Here is a 17,072-nt window from a genome sequence, read left to right as displayed (position 1 = left end):
ACTCTTGATGGTGATCCCACATCAGATGGTAACCTTAAGCTCGGCGGTCATCTCAGTAATACTGAAAAGGAGTAAGCTCTGCGCTGACATTGAGATTCACCCTCTCCCTCCCCTTGATCGGAAGCGATACAAACATAACAGTACGTTGCACAATAACTCATCACAGTCTTGCACGACACAGGTACACACTTGATACTTCGCAACAGGTCGAAAGAAGGCAACGGCAAACACTATGAACTTGTTTAGAAAGGTGAAGTGTGATTCCTGCACTACTTCCTCATGCTCATTCTCCGAGTATGGAACTGCTTTGATACGGTCAAATAAGAATGGAGTGGTCCTCCGCACAGTTGGCGAGGAGATACAAGCAGAATGGACAGATTGATACAATATGTACATAGACAGCAGGGAATAGCTTCCATGGTACATGGGCGAGCTCTAGCGAGTAACACCTGTAGGGGAAGATAGGGACTGGAATACATACGAGGGCTATCCACAAAGTACATTACGTTTTGGAATTAAAAATAAATAAAGTATCGGAAATTTTCTTAATTATATAGAGATGAAAGCCACACTTAAATACTACCTTTCTACATAGTTGCCATTTAAATTAAAGCACTTATCGTAGCGATGGACGAGCTTGGAAATTTCTTCGTCGTAAAATTCTGCCGCCTGCGCCTTCAACCACGTGGTTACCTCTTCTTGAAGCTGTGCGTCGTCATCAAAATGCTGCATAGCCAACCACTTCTTCATTGCTGGGAATAAGTGGAAGTCGCTCGGTGCCAGGTTGGGACTGTACGGCGGATGAGGAAACAACTCCCACTTAAAAGATTCGAGAACTTCACGAGTGGCATTTGCCGTGTGTGCCCGGGCGTTGTCGTGAATCAGCAATATCTTTGAGCCCAACTTTCCGCTGCGCTTGTTTTGTATTGCTCTTCTGTGGTTGTGCAGAGTTTGGCAATACCTTTGAGAGTTTATTGTAGTGCCTCTTTCTAGGAAATCCACAAAAATCACACCTTTTCTGTCCCAAAAGATAGTCGCCATCACCTTCCTTGCATTCATTTCTTGGATTTCTGGGGGGAATTTGTGTGCCCCCACTGCATTGACTGCAATTTTGTGTCGCAGTTCACATGCTTAACCCGTGTTCCGTCACCAGTAACGATGCGATCAAGTAATGAGTCGCCATCTTTCTCGTAAGCGTCCAAAAACGTCAACGCTGCAGCCATTCGCTGATTTTTGTGGATCTCTGTCAAGAGTTTTGGTATCCATCTTGCACAAAACTTGTGATAACCAAGCTTTTCGGTAATGATTTCGTGCAACAAACTCCGTGAAATTTGTGGAAAACTCATAGAGAGTTCCGTTATTGTGAAATTACGGTTTTCACGGACCGCGGCATCGACTTTTTCGACAAGTTCGGCAGTCACTATGCTGGGTCTTCCACTTCGCTCTTCATCGTGAACGTTAGTTCGACCATTTTTAAATTTTATGACCCATTGACGCACTCCACCTTCAGTGATTATGTTGTCCCCATACACTTCACAAAGCTGCCGATAGATTTCTGTCGGTGTACAGTTTTTTGCAGTCAGAAACCTTATTACAGCACGCACTTCAGACTTCGCGGCATTTTTCAATTAACGCTGACATTTCAAACTGTCACAGTAACTCAACGGAGTACAGCACGAACATCTCACTAGCACGGCAGGATGCCGACTGAGCGGCGGAATGCCATGACACCAAGATGGCCGCGCTAGCCCCGCCCCTAACAGACACAAACGAAAACGTAATTTACTTTGTGGACAGCCCTCGTACAACAAATAATTGTAAATGCTACTCTGAGTTGAGAGTGTGGCACAGGATAGGAAGTCGTGGAGGGCTACATCCAATCAAAGTACTGTTGAGATAAAAAAAGAAAAGGAAAGAGGAGGCTACGGTGGCAGCGACCTGAGCCTACCTTGAGGTCGTTGTTGGCCTCTCGCAGCGCTGCTGTGAGCGAGAGCAGGTAGTAGATGATGAGGATGAGCAGCACGAGCAACGGGATGACGGTGGAGGGCGAGAGCAGCAGCTCGAGCGGCCGGTGCAGCGAGGCGGGCAGCGCGGCGGTCACGCTCCTCGTCACCAGCTCGTAGATGCGCCGGTAGTTCGAGAAGGGCCCGCAGTGCCACGACGGCGCCACCCACACGATGGCGTAGCCCACCGGCAGCACGCACAGGAACAGCATCGTCAGCAGCAGCGCCAGGTAGAAGTTGTTGGACCGCGACGCTCGGAACACCACCTTGTCGCACACAGCCACCACTGAACTATGCACCAGGGCTAATTTCTGATGGCTTCGATGTCTGACTTTTGTCGATAAATTTGGGACCAGGTTGTTTTTTCCCCTCTATGTGAAACTCTAACAAGGGAACCTCCCCATCACACCCCCCTCAGATTTAGTTATAAGTTGGCATAGTCGATAGGCTTTGAAAAACTGAACACAGATCAATCGAGAAAACAGGAAGAAGTTGTGTGTAACTATGAAAAAAATAAGCAAAATATAAAAACTGAGTAGTCCATAAGCAAGATAGGTAACATCAATGTTAATATTAGCTCAGGAGCGCCGTGGGCCCGTGGTTAGCGTGAGCAGCTGCGGAACGTGAGGTCCTTGGATCAAGTATTACCTCGAGTGAAAAGTTTAATTTTTTTATTTTCAGACAATTTACAGACAATTCCGTCCGTCCGATGCGAGGTAACTGCGCCGTAGTATGGGGACGCTACACCTAAACAAACATCGAAACAAAACATATGTTTTGACAGAGCACAGCGAAAATTGTGCGACTGTGAAACTGTTCCATTCATTTGTTGCAGTTTATGTGAGAAACTCTTATGTTTTCATCACTTTTTTGGGAGTGATTATCACATCCACAAGAAAACCTAAATCGGGCAAGGTAGAAGAATCTTTTTACTCATTCGCCAAGTGTACAAGTTAGGTGGGTCGACAACATATTCCTGTCATGTGACGCACATGCTGTCATCAGTGTCGTATGGAATATATCAGACGTGTTTTCCTGTGGAGGAATCGGTTGACCTATGACCTTGCGATCAAATGTTTTCGTTTCCCATTGGAGAGGCACGTACTTTCGTCTACTAATCGTGCAAGGTTTTGGGGTCCGGTCGCAAAACGCAGACACTAAACTTATTACAGTGAACAGAGACGTCAATGAACGAACGGACAGATCATAACTTTGCGAAAATAAACAAAGAAAACTTTTGAGTTGAGGGAAGACCTGAACCAAGGACCTCTCACTCCGCAGCTGCTCATGCTAACCACGGTAACCACGGGACCACGGCGCTCGTGAGCTCATGTTGTCCTTGATGTTGTCTATCTTGCACATGGACTACTCAGTTTGTATATTTTACTTACTTTTTACATAGTTCCACACAACTTCTTCCTGTTTTCTCTATTGATCTGTGTTCAGTTTTTCAAGGCCTATCCACTGTGCCAACTTATAACTAAATCTGAGGGGGGTGTGATGGGGAGGTTCCCTTGTAAGCAAAGTAATATGTAAAGCTCACACAAACTAGCTTGGCCTGTGAGCAGAAACCCATTCTATCCTAATTTATTTATCGTATGGCAATGCAAATACAGGATGGTCCATTGATCGTGACCGGGCCAAATATCTCACGAAATAACCGTCAAACGAAAAAAACTACAAAGAACGAATCTCGTCTAGCTTAAAGGGGGAAACGAGATGGCGCTATGGTTGGCCTGCTAGATGGCGCTGCCATAGGTCAAACGGAAATCAACTGTAATTTTTTAAATAGGAACCCCCATTTTTATTACTTATTCGTGTAGTACGTAAAGAAATACGAATGTTTAATTGGACCACTTTTTTCGCTTTGTGATAGATGGCGCTGTAATAGTCACAAACGTTTGGCTCACAATTTTCGACGAACAGTCGGCAACAGGTAGATTTTTTGAATTAAAATACAGAACGTAGGTACGTTTGAACATATTATTTCCGTTGTTCCAATGTGATACATGTACCTTTCTGAACTTATCATTAATGCAATAAATGCTCAAAATGATGTTCGTCAACCTCAATGCATTTGGCAGTACGTGTATCGACATTCCTCTCAACAGCGAGTAGTTCGCCTTCCGTAATGTTCGCACATGCATTGACAATGCGCTGACGCATGTTGTCAGGCGTTGTCGGTGCATCACGATAGCAAATATCCTTCGACTTTCCCCACAGAAAGAAATCCGGGGACGTCAGATCCGGTGAACGGGCTGGCCATGGTATGGTGCTTCGATGACCAATCCACCTGTCATGAAATATGCTATTCAATATCATTTCAGCCGCACGCGAGCTATAATCCGGACATCCATCATGTTGGAAGTACATAGCCATTCTGTCATGAAGTGAAACATCATGTAGTAACATCAGTAGAACATTACAGCATACATTGCACTACTTAGATTGCCATCGATAAAATAGGGGCCAATTGTCTTTCCTCTATAATGCCGCACCATACATTAACCCGACAAGGTTGCTGCAGTTCCACTTGTCGCAGCCATCGTGGATTTTACGTTGCCCAATAGTGCATATTATGCCGGTTTACGTTACCGCTGTTGGTGAATGACGCTTCGTCGCTAAATAGAACACGTGCAAAAAATCTGTCATCGTCCCGTAATTTCTCTTGTGCCCAGTGGCAGAACTGTATACGACGTTCAAAGTCGTCGCCATGTAATTCCTGGTGCATAGAAATATGGTACGGGTGCAATCGATGTTGGTGTAGCAATCTCAACACCGACGTTTTTGAGATTCTCGAGTCTCGCGCAGTTTGCCTGCTACTGATGTGCAGATTAGCCGCGACAGCAGCTAAAACACCTACTTGAGCATCATCATTTGTTGCAGGACGTCTTTGACGTTTCACATGTGGCTGAACACTTCCTGTTTCCTTAATTAACGTAACTTGCCGGCGAACGGTCCGGATACTTGGACGATGTCGTCCAGGATACCGAGCAGCATACATAGCACACGCCCATTGGGCATTTTGATCGCAATATCCATACAACAACACGATATCGACCTTTTCCGCAATTGGTAAAGGTCCATTTTAACAGGGTAATGTATCACGAAGCAAATACCGTCCGCACTGGCGGAATGTTATGTGATACCACTTACTTATACGTTTGTGACTATTACAGCGCCATCTGTCACCAAGCGAAAAAAGTGGTCCAACTAAAAAATTCATATTTCTTTACGTACTACACGAATATGTAATAAAAAATGGGGGTTCCTATTTTAAAAAAAAACGCAGTTGATATCCGTTTGACCTAAGGCGGCGCTATCTAGCTGGCCAACCATAGCGCCATCTGGTTTACCCTTCAAGCTAGACGAGTTTCGTTCTTTGTATTTTTTTCGTTTGATGCTTATTTCGTGACATATTTGGTCCGGTCACTATCAATGGACCACGCTGTCTAAAGATTACAAATTCTACACATCAACATTTAAGCACAGCTCTCCAGCATAAAATACCATAAATAACAACAGTTATAGTCGGATATCAAGGTCTCTTATGTATTTTTTAACATCACTCGTCGCTGTGAGGAAATCTACGAAAGGACCCTTGTAGGCATGTGCGGGACGTGTCGATGAAAAATGAGCAACTGCTGTCGTTCCGCGCCACATTCACAGGATGGTGACGAAGATTGGCCCCACTTGTAGAGAGTGTCTGCACATCGTCTTTGGGCCGTTCGGATACCGTTCAATATAGTCCAAATTGCCCGAGGCTGGTCGAATCCATGAGGTTTCTTCTGGATGCTGGGCAGCTTCAGGCAGTGGGGGCAACAGTTCTGCTGCCAGCAGCGTTTCCATTCATCGATAGGACTGAATTCAATTTCCATGAGAGTCCTGTCCGTGACGAGAGCCGGATGTCTTGATCTTAGTCTTTTTCGCTACTCATGGAATACGTCGTCCACTGTCGGATGATCGGTGTTATTAGCAGTCCTCTGCTATTCACGCAGTAGCGCGCTCTTCTGTCTGATATCAGGAAGTGGAATGTGGCTCAGTATGTGTGAGTAGATGGTACTGACCCATGCGCATGGTCTCTTTAAATTGTACGTATATATTTTTTAGGCGTGGACTACCACGCCAGATAGGCGCACAATACTTTGCTTCTGGGTTTATCAAACCGAGTGCTGAAACCGGAGACTGTCTGCTCACGATACCCAACGAGAGCCGCAAAGTTTACGGAGAATGTTGTGTATGGTTCTGACGTTGGCACACGCTCGTGTCAAGTGCTCCTTAAAAGAAAATGTCCTATGTAACATGATCCCAAGGTATTCTGGGTGCATATTTTGATGGGGTTTGTCTTCTTCGAAATAGATATCGATGGCTCTGTGTGTCAAACTGTTGGACAGATGAAAACATGAAGCGTCTGTTTTATTTGCGTTTGGCTGTAACCTCCATCTGCGGAAATAGTGGCTTAAGATATATTGATCAGAAGTTAGGATTTCTTCAGTTCTTTCAAAAGTCTTGTGTTGTGAAGCTATTGCCCAGTTGTCTCCATAGCCAAACATACTGGACTGTGTTGGAGGGATATCAGATATATATAGATTAAACAAGAGAGGAGCAAGGACGGATCCCTGTAGCAAAACGTTATTCAACACTTCTGGGCGGTAAGTGTTGTTTTCTGTAGTTACAATAAATGTCTTTCCAGTTAACATACCAGTTAGTTTTGTTGTCCGTTTACATGGGTCAAATTACAATAATTTATGAAGCAGTCCATGTATCTAAACTATATAATATGCTGCACTTAGATTGACGAAAGCAACTGATGTTTTCTGCTTCATTTGGTATCCTAGTTCAATAAATGATATTAAAGGTAAGACTTGATCAGTGAAACTCCATCCTGGACGGAATCGAGCTTGCTCGATAGGAAGGTTCTGAAGGATTACTGGACTAATCCAATTGTATAGAATTCTTTCAAGGAAGTTATAAATAGTTCTCAACAGTGCGACTGGGCGGTAGTTCTTAGGCTGGTCTGCTGTCTTGCTCTGCTTGAGTATTGCTATGATTTTTGATTGCTTCATTTTTTTGGGGCTGAACCAGACATCATAATAGCAGAGAAAAAATCCGCCAACGATCTTTTTGCATAGTTCCCACTATGCAGAAGAAGTTCTGGGTGGATTCCGTCACTTCCGATCTTCCGGGTTTCGTAGTTTTAAGAGCAGCGGAAATTTCAGGACACTTCTTGAGAAGTCAGATTGTTCCTTCGTGTTCTTTTTGAGCAGTGTAAGTTTGCGCCCGATGTACCTGATATGAGTTCTATCCCTTGGTGATCTTGATGTGAACAGTAGATGTGAAGCAATCTTGTTAGCTGATATTTGAGTGTTGTTCTTTACTTTAACTTTGTTTACATCCAACTTCCTTAGTAATGACGATGCTTTTCTACTTAATGTTTGAAAATTGAGTGACTCAACAGTCTCTGTCCACCTAATTCGTCTGGCTGTGTTGAGCTGTGTTTCCACATCCTCGCTTCTTAGAAATCTATCATATTGTTTCTCAGTAGTTTCATTCCAACCTGGAATACACCGCTTCCGGTAACCCCTAGGGATTGCCTTCTTTGCTGCACTTATCATTCCTCCAACAAGCCTCTCATAGTTTCTTGCTTTTAGGGGTATCCAAGCAAGACATTTGCCCAAATCAAATACATCCCACTTTGCTTCCCTCAGTTCCATGTAGGTCGTGGAAAGGATGAAACGAATGGGGTATTTGTCCCTATTTCACTTAAGATTAGGCGGTGTTGGCTGTGTGGAAAATCTTGTAATACGAATCGCGAACTTTGGAGAGGTAATTTATTTTCGTTAGTTGTTACAAAGCATAGATCGGGATTATACCCCTGTCTGCAAGCTGCTGAAACGAACGTTCCTTTGTCCTTTGCATCAAACACCAAATATAAGCTATTGTCTTCTGCCCAATTTGCAATGGCTTCATCATTTCCATCACTATCTTTATACTTCGATTGAGTGCGACGGCTCTTAAAATCTCCGAGGTATATGGTAGGGTGTTAAGATAACGGGATGACGTGTAGCTGCCATGGATACCTGGGTGTCTGTATACATAAATTACTATTAGTTCTCCTATTCCACAACTTTGATCCTAAGGGGCAATCGTTGCAATTGTTTCCTACCAATCTGCGCAGTTCCGAGCGTTCTCGCTGCTGTGAGCTTATGACAGTTGTGTGGAGTGGCACTCGTGTGGAGATGGAATGACTTGACATTTTTGCGGAGCGCAAGATGCTTTAGGTAATGGACCTCGGGACAGGCTGTTGCAGAAGTAGGGTATTCTGTGCTGCTGTTCATGACTTCTACGATTGTAAGACTTCTACGACCAGCGGCTCGATAACAAGCATACGCCAAGATGTGGAATTGCAGTGGAAGGCATCGTCGTAATAGCAAACATCACTGAAAGGTGAAATCAGCGATAAATTCGAGGGCTGGAACATTAGTAGTGGCAGCTATTTATTTACAATCTGTACAAAGTAGATGGTTTCAAAGTTTTACTGTCCTTCACCAGAAGTCACCGGCATTGTGTATAACTCGTTTCCGGTGATGTGAAAGTCGCTCGTAGGATACCCTTAGCAGCGCCAGTTATGCTGATGGTTCCAGTGAAGCGATCTTTTGCCTGAATAATCTTTGTAACAATCCTGAAGCGAATGCCACTAACTGCTTCCTTCAATGTCGGAATAAACTTGCACTTAGAATGGTTTAAGTCCGGGGAGTGTGATAGGGCCGCATCGATCGAACAAATCAGTCACATTTAAATGCGAACATTTTAGGTTAGGCTTTACCGTGACTGTTATTGACATTAAATGAAACAAGTTTACTGTTACCGGTCACCGTTTTATTTATTTCCACGACGCATTTCAAATGTTTAAATCTTCATCATCGGGTGGATTTACATTATTTAGTATGACGTTTATGTGTGTGTTGTGATACGACTTTGGAGGAACTTGTTACAATGTGACAGTATACATGTGATGTGTTATCACAGCGAATAGGAACCTGTGACCACTGGAGGCAGTGCCACAAGTTCCTCCAAAATCGTAACATAACACACACAAATGTCATACTAAATAATGTAAACCCACCCGATGATGGAGGTTTAAACCTTTGAAACGCGTCGTGGAAACAAATAAAACGGTGACTGGTAACAGTAAACTTGTTGTTTCATTTAAAGTCAGTCAGAAATTGCGCCAGATGTGCCCTTGTAGTCAACAAATTGATGTGTGGGTCCTGCAGAAAGTGTCACGGCTTCTTTTTCTAAGCAGCACATTTTTGGAACACGACATGTTACCAGCTTAGAGAAAGAAGCAGCGACACTTTCTGCACCACCCACGCATAAATTTGCAGGACTACAAGGGCGCATAAGGCGCACGTTGTGACTTATTTGTTCCATCGATGGGGCTGGAAAGTGCTGCACCAACCACCACATCCCCCTCACTTAACCCTTTGTGGCTTCAGTTTGATTCCTGTATTGAAGGAACACTTTATGGCATGCACTTTAGAACTGTTAAACAGAGATTCGTCAGGCAACGGATCGCACCACTCGAACTATCATCTACGACTACCAAATCGCTTGCAACGAGTTATACATAATGCCGGTGACCATTTTTATGTCAGTAAAACTCGGAAACAAGTATCTATATTGTATAGGTCCTAAATAAATAGTTGACACTATTAAAGTTCCAACTTTGGTTCGTTAATATAAAAAATTTATACCAGTGTCACGCATTATTAAAAAATGTTGGAGAAGACGCAGGCTACCGTAGCCGTAAGTCTGACCGATTAATTTTAAAGTTAGATAGGAAAAAGCGAAAAAATTAAGAAAGGCTTTGAAAAGGCTTCAGACTGACAGAAACTTAAAATCATTTCTAACTTGTGTGGTCAACAGAAATATCAGTGAAGAAGAAAACGCCACAGCCATTGGAAATTAAAGATAATTGAAAAGAACTGTAATGAACTTCATACTCATTGGCAATCTTGTAAATACAGGGTGTTTTTATAATTGAATATCGGGGTTTTAACGCTTTATAGTATTTATTATATTAAACTTACAGATATAATGATATGTCAAATGAAAGAGCAACTCAGACAGTTTTACCAAGAACATTGCAAATGTTCAATGTGAGCACCATTTGTCACACGGCACACATAAGGTCTACAGCCGAGTTCTTCCCAAACGTTGATAAGGGTGCCTTCAGTGACTGTAGCAACAGCTGCTTCAATCCGGTTTCTTAATTCTGGGAGGTCCGCTGGTAGCGGAGGCGCGCACACTCGGCCCTCGATGAAGCCCCAAACGAAAAAATCGCCTGGAGGCCATGCAAAGCAAGCCCTGCCATTGGGCGCCTTGCGGCCTATCTAGCGCTTGGCTATAGACTTGATGTATGGCGTGTGACAAATGGTGCTCACATTGAACATTTATAAGGTTCTTGGTAAAAGTGTTTCAGTTGCTCTTTCATTTGACATATCATTTATAACTGTACGTTTCATGTAATAAATATTATAAAGCGTTAAAACATCGATATTCATTTATAAATACCCTTTATTATAAATAGGTTTTATGGGTGACGAAGAAAGATTATCTTCTCCGGATGCTTCCTGGAGACGAAACAAAATCGGCTAAATGTCTCCAGCAATTTGTAAAATATTCGCCACTGACGATCTACAAGACTACCTAAAGGCGGGGCATTCACCTCGAGAAATTCTTAGAATCAAAGCCTATGTGGGTGGTCACTGAGGACAAAATTGTTGTAGCGTAAACACATGCGAATGTCATGCAACTAATTCCTAGTAATAAGTGCTGTAGACTACAGCACGCTGTGCTACACTGCTAGACTGTAAACAAATTCTTAGTGTTCCTGTACGCTATCTGTGAAAAGCCGCTTATCCCAGCGAGAGCCCCAAGTGTCACTCCGAACGAGTGTTCCAACTCCATTTCTATCTTTTTATTAAATATCATGTCATCGCCATCTCCACACACAGTGCCGGCAGCGGTGGTCTCGCGGTTCTAGGCGCGCAGTCCGGAAGCGTGAGACTGCTATGGTCGCAGGTTCGAATCCTGCCTCGGGCATGGATGTGTGTGATGTCCTTAGGTTAGTTAGGTTTAAGTAGTTCTAAGTTCTAGGGGACTGATGACCTAAGCAGTTGAGTCTCATAGTGCTCGGAGCCATTTTTCCACACACAGTAGTTAAAATGGAAAGTTCTTCATAACCAGATATGTGTGATACATGAAATGCAACTAAATTTATGCAAAGCAAACGAGAATGCAAGGCTCTTATTCAAAGTGTTTCTGAGATTTAGGTGGTAATGACGAGCGGGCTCTCAAGGGATTGATACATAATTTCCATGTGACACATGTTGTTTACTTTACATTGTCTGTATTGTTCCAAGTGAATTTGTCCACTGTTACATTTATACCCCTTTTTTGTTTTACGAAATTACATTCAAGCAGTGTGTGGTCAATCTTGTTTTGATTTGGTTGATACTTAATGCGACTATAATCTTTCGTACACTAGTGAGAAACTATTGACGTTGAACGTCTATGTGTGTCGAATTATTTTTCGTATCGACATAAGCTGTTAAAACGTTCGTTTACAATCTCGCTAGCTGTAGTTACAAATTATGGGCGATATAGGTTTGTGCATAGACTGTAGCTGTCGAATGCACCTCCCCTGACGCACCGTGTTTGAACAACAGAAGGCCCAACGATACTTCTGTTCCCTTACCTACTGCCCCGTCTGCTTGGTAACCCTCAGCTGTAAGTAAGGTATAATCATTTTGCGGATCTTCGTTGTGGGGCTGCATCAATTCAATACTTCCCATCTGTTCACGGACACTCCCGCGACAAAGAGTCTTGTTCACACTACAAGGAGCAGTTCTGCTCGAAATGTATTGGGAAGTAGTCCACGTGCATCAATATGTTTCGCTTTTATTTCTAATTTAAAAAAGGAAAAAAAACAGAGTGTGGTTCCAGAACACAGCGAAAGTATGTTTTTTAATTACAAGGGGTACTTGAGCATTGTTCTGCTTGCTGTAGCTGATGCCATCTACAATTTCATTATTCTTTGATGTGGTGTGTCAAGGAAGAGTTTCTGGTGATGGAGTCTTTATGTACGGTATCCAAAACTTTATGAAAAAAATAGGTAATAGAACATTGGGTTTGTCTCAGCCCATCCTACTGCCAGGGAAAGAAAACTCCGCCCCGTTCGTGTTTGTAGTAGATGATTCGTTTCCAACGTTACGAAATTTGATGAAGCCACATCCTGGTTACAACAATCGATCATTAGCACGTGCTGACAGAATATTCAGTTACTGCTTAAGTCGTGCTCGCCATATTACTGAAAATGTTTTTGGGATATAGGCCGCGAAACTTCAGGGTTTGCGGGAAACTATAGTACTACATCCTAGTAAAGTGAAAACTATGGATGTTGCAAGTGCCTATTTGCATAATTTTTTACGATACCATTCGCGAATATTCTGATGGGAACTTTATACATGGAGCGTGGAGATTAGAAATACAAGAATCGCAGCTTTACCGAGGAGATCTCCAAATGAAGTTCAGGAAATCACAAATGAATTTAGAGATTATTTTGTATCATCTGAAGGTCCAGTGCCTTGGCAAAACGAAATTATTTGGAAAAAATATAACTACGTTTTCCTTGTCCTTGTTCAAACTAAAACAAAAATGAGTTGAAGCTCATAACAATAGCTTATTTTATATTCTCTTACCTTATATTCTCCTACACCAGTACTGTGAGTTCCTCTTAATTGATTAGCAGGTAGGAGAAACGTGAGCGGTTCATATCCGAATCGTGAACATTTTTAGGAGAAGTTACACTTTCGTCCAATTCCTTGTACACCCACCGAAACTGGCTTTTCAAATTGTGACTTTTTCCCATTTCCGCTATTAAAATGCGAAATTTTTCCGACAAACTTTTTAACGCCTGTCCTTGTTTGTCGAGGTTTCGTTGTTCGGTAAGTGTGATGTCCCACAAGCAGTTGTTCACCTGAAGATCTTCACTTAGTTTCAAAACTGTTTCAGTTGTCCACATATTTGAAAATATAAAATACAGCCAAGCTAGACGACGCCAATAGCATTGACGACTACGTGTGCCACAGTGAGCCAAACGTACCCCGAACACGTCCACACTTGCCATGTTGAGCAACATTGTTTCAGAGAGTCCTGTCTCAATAGGATTCAAATCTTGTATCACGTTAGACCCGCAACACATATGGGCACATGGGAACACGTTGCAGGTCTGTATCACAACTGTGAGCTGTTTCAGACTCGATTCAACGGCGCAATAAAGATGCGAAACATCTGAGTCTCGGTGTGGACTAGGCGTAACGATACAGCTCTGGACAACCTCCATAAACAATTGTTTTCTTTTTATTTTACTGGATCTTACGTAGTGATGTTAAATTGGTAATTCTATTGTAGCGTTTCGTGATGCTAAAACACATAAATAAAGTGCGACGGACTATTAATACGACGATAAATGTAAATATCTACGAGAGAGATAAATACTCTGTAGAATTTAAGCATCTCTGTGCGAGCTCGATAACAAAGATGTATAGACTGTATTAAGCTACCGCAAAGAAATAATTATTCCATGTTGGACATAGGAAGTCAGATGTTCTATGTCGGATTGAGAGGAGATTGTTGGAAGCCTCCATTAAGGCGGTAATCTATGTTTTATGGTATTGAAGAAAATTAATAAATATAAAAGCACAAAAGAAGTATCAGGTGTGTAGAGTTCATAACCCTTTATCATTTCAAAAGAAATATTCAATGATTATAAAGACGCCGGCCGGTGTGGCCGAACGGTTCTAGGCGCTTCAGTTTGGAACCGCGCGACCGCTGCAGTCGCAGGTTCGAATCCTGCCTCGGGCATGGATGTGTGTGATGTCCTTAGGTTAGTTAGGTTTAAGTAGTTCTAAGTTCTAGGGAACTGATGACCACAGATGTTAAGTCCCCTAGTGTTCAGAGCCATTTGATTATAAAGACGTATGTCGTTCGGAAGTGTTGTGTGGTTTGATGATGAGACCCTGCAGTTTTACACGGTTTTGTGATTAATAGAGAATATTTCTCCGAAGACCTAAATAATTTCACAAACTAAAGTTAGACGCCACATTCCATACAATGACATAGCATAGCACTTGGCTGTGCTGATCGAGTTCCGCAGAGCGATAAATTATCTTCAGCGATTTCAGGTGGAGAAGTTCCAGCAAGGAGACGCAACGAGATCTGCTGCTGCGAAACGCATATGGTATTACCGTACTCTTTACGGTACGGAGAACAGTATGCAATATAGACTTCATAACCACCGCAAACATAATTGAAAGGACTTAACTTAAATAAAAGGAGCAAACAGTGAAAACGAATCGCTAAACCAAACCATAAATAAAAATCAATCAATAATAATACCCAACCACATTGAAAAAACGCTCATTAAATAATAGAGAAAACAAAACTAAGAACTTTAAACTGTTTCGACAATAGTAAATGTTTCTGTTACACCATTGAGTTTCACCGACCGGAGTGGCTGAGCGGTTCTAGTGGCTACAGTCAAGAACCAGGTCGCAGGTTCGAATCCTGCCTCGGGCATGGATGTGTGTGATGTCCTTAGGTTAGTTAGGTTTAAGTAGTTCTAAGTTCTAGGGGACTGATGACCTCAGAAGTTAAGTCCCATGGTGCTGAGAGCCATTTGAACCATTTTTGAACCATTGAGTTTCAATGTATGAGTAGAAAGAGGACAGCCGAGAATGGTCGTCGATAGTGGAGGGTCGGGGCTTGATCGTGACGAAATGACGTCGGTGATTGTTGCATTTCGTGCTCCGGCGTCGTTGACAAATGTGAAAAATATCGTGTGAACAGCATTACTGTGTTTAATGTCAGTGTCGGTTTATCTGCGCAGTACTTGCTCCTACGCCAGCGGCACTGGCGAGCTTCTTGGGGTGTATTAGTCATTATCAGGTTTGAACTGGAAATAATAATATTGTTTAGGATTAATTGCATGTATGAAGTATTTATAACGCCGCTAGCTTTAAACTGGACGTCTTCAAGCCTTTGAAGAGTACATTCAATTGAGTACTACTTTATTAACACACATTTTACGTACATCGTAAGAAAAAAAAATTGGTAGAAGTGACGTGCTTGTACAAACAAATGATTAAAGTTTCAGAAAATTTGAATGATTTTTTCAAGAGAAATAGCTTCACAAATTGAGCAATTTAGTAACGCGTTGGTCCACTTCTGGACCATACTCGAGCAGTTAGTCGGCTTAGCACTGATTGATAGAGTTGCTGGATCTCCTCCTGAGGGATATTGTGCAAAATTCTGTCCAACCGGTGCGTTAGATCGTCAGATTCCAGAGATAGTTGCAGGTCTCCGCCCTTAAAGCTCCAAATGTTCCCCATTGGGGAGAGATGAGGTGACCTTGCTGTCCAAGGTAGGGTTTGGCAACCACGAAGACAAGCAACAGAAACCTTTACCGTGTGCGAGGCATTATCTTACTGAAAAGTAAGTCCAGGAAGCTTGCCAAGAAGGACAACAAAACGGGGAGTATGATATGGTCATCGTACCACTGTGCTATAAGGGTGCAGCGGATGACAACGAAATAGGTCCTGGTACGAAAATAAATCGGACCGCAGACCATGAGTCCTGGTTGTCGGGCTGTATGGCGGACAACAGTCAGGTTGGTGTGCCACTGCAATCTAGGGGGTCTCCAGACACGTGTTTGCAGACCATCGGGGCTTAATTCGAAGCGGGACTTTTCAGTGAAGACATCCACAATCCAGTCAATGAGATTTCAGGTGGAAGGCGTATCTGGAGACACCCTAAGCAGCGGTGGCATATGAACCTGACTGTCGCTTGAAAACGGCCCGACAACATAGAGTGATGGTCTGGGGTGCTCTTTCATAGCAGGACACCTTTGGTTATCATCCTCGACTCCCTCACAGCTTTGCTTTAAGTTATTAACAAAGCTCGCCTTAAGAATTTTTGTAGGTGCATTATTGCACCAAACGACGTATGCCTCTAAAGGAAACAGACAGACAACTTGAACAGCCAAAAACTCTGGTATTTATGGGCTTGAATTAAGATTCATTATCATCTAGTTGATTCTTGGTGTTGTTTATGAAAAAAAATGGTGTTTCACATTCCCTTGGGTAATTCGAAGTTCAGTCTCCCCTTTACAGTCTCTTTGACTACCAAGTGTCATAGCTTTTCTGTGAAGTTTTCCTGTTTCCTTTAACGTGTAACCAATCCAAGGATACCAGTCTGCTCATCGACTAACAGCCAATGACACAGTTTTAGGTTTCCAACTTTCACTGTTTTTTCCGCTTGCAACTCTTCTTATGTGGTGGCTTCTTTTCTCCATTTTAGTACTCGAACTTGGTTGTAGCATATATATGTGAGAGCTGCCTCTGTATTCTCCACAAATTACAACCGTCTTATTCCAACTAATAATGTTCAAACCTTTTTTTTTGTTCCACAGACGTCATGAAACGTGTTGATATTTGATTATTCTTCATTTCATTACTAATGTAAGATAAGATTTCACATTGGTGGGACGACTGGCAACTTGCTTTAAAGGTACAGATATGTAAAACTTTGCATTTCACAAAACGAAAGAACTAATATCCTATGGTTACAAAACCTGGTATTCGCAGCTGTAATCAGTCAATTCGTACCTGTGTGTAACAGTATGTAAGGGTACAAATGGAACGGTCGCATAGGTAAAGCAGGTAGCAGACCTGATAGAGTTCTAGGGCAGTGTAGTTAGTTTAAAAAAGAAACTGCTTAGAAAACGCTAGAACGACTCATGCTAGATTATTGCTCACTCCATGGGAGCCATACGTTCTAGGACTAATAGAGGATATTGGACGTATACAGAGGAGAGCTTCATGGAGATTATGAAAAAAATGAACTGGAAGACTCTTTAAGACTGCAGCCTCCTACATTATCACTCCTGTAGAGATTGTGGGTACGAAATTAGACTAAATACAGCGCACGGAGGAGTTTAAGCTG

General features: G+C 42.6%; 1 protein-coding gene across 1 annotated transcript in view; it reads right to left on the bottom strand.

Moving 5' to 3' along the window:
• Positions 1-17,072, bottom strand: part of LOC126267693 (transmembrane channel-like protein) — a 269,360-nt gene that overhangs the window by 22,723 nt on the left and 229,565 nt on the right. Inside the window, exon 15 of the mRNA XM_049972995.1 lies at positions 1,949-2,269. Coding sequence (XP_049828952.1) covers positions 1,949-2,269 — 321 coding nt within the window. The remainder of the gene's footprint in view (positions 1-1,948; positions 2,270-17,072) is intronic.

The sequence above is a fragment of the Schistocerca gregaria genome, chromosome 4, assembly GCF_023897955.1.
Source record: "Schistocerca gregaria isolate iqSchGreg1 chromosome 4, iqSchGreg1.2, whole genome shotgun sequence".
NCBI classification, from domain to species: domain Eukaryota; kingdom Metazoa; phylum Arthropoda; class Insecta; order Orthoptera; family Acrididae; genus Schistocerca; species Schistocerca gregaria.
The sequence above is the reverse complement of the archived record's forward strand: the minus strand, read 5'-3'. Positions and strand labels throughout refer to the sequence as shown.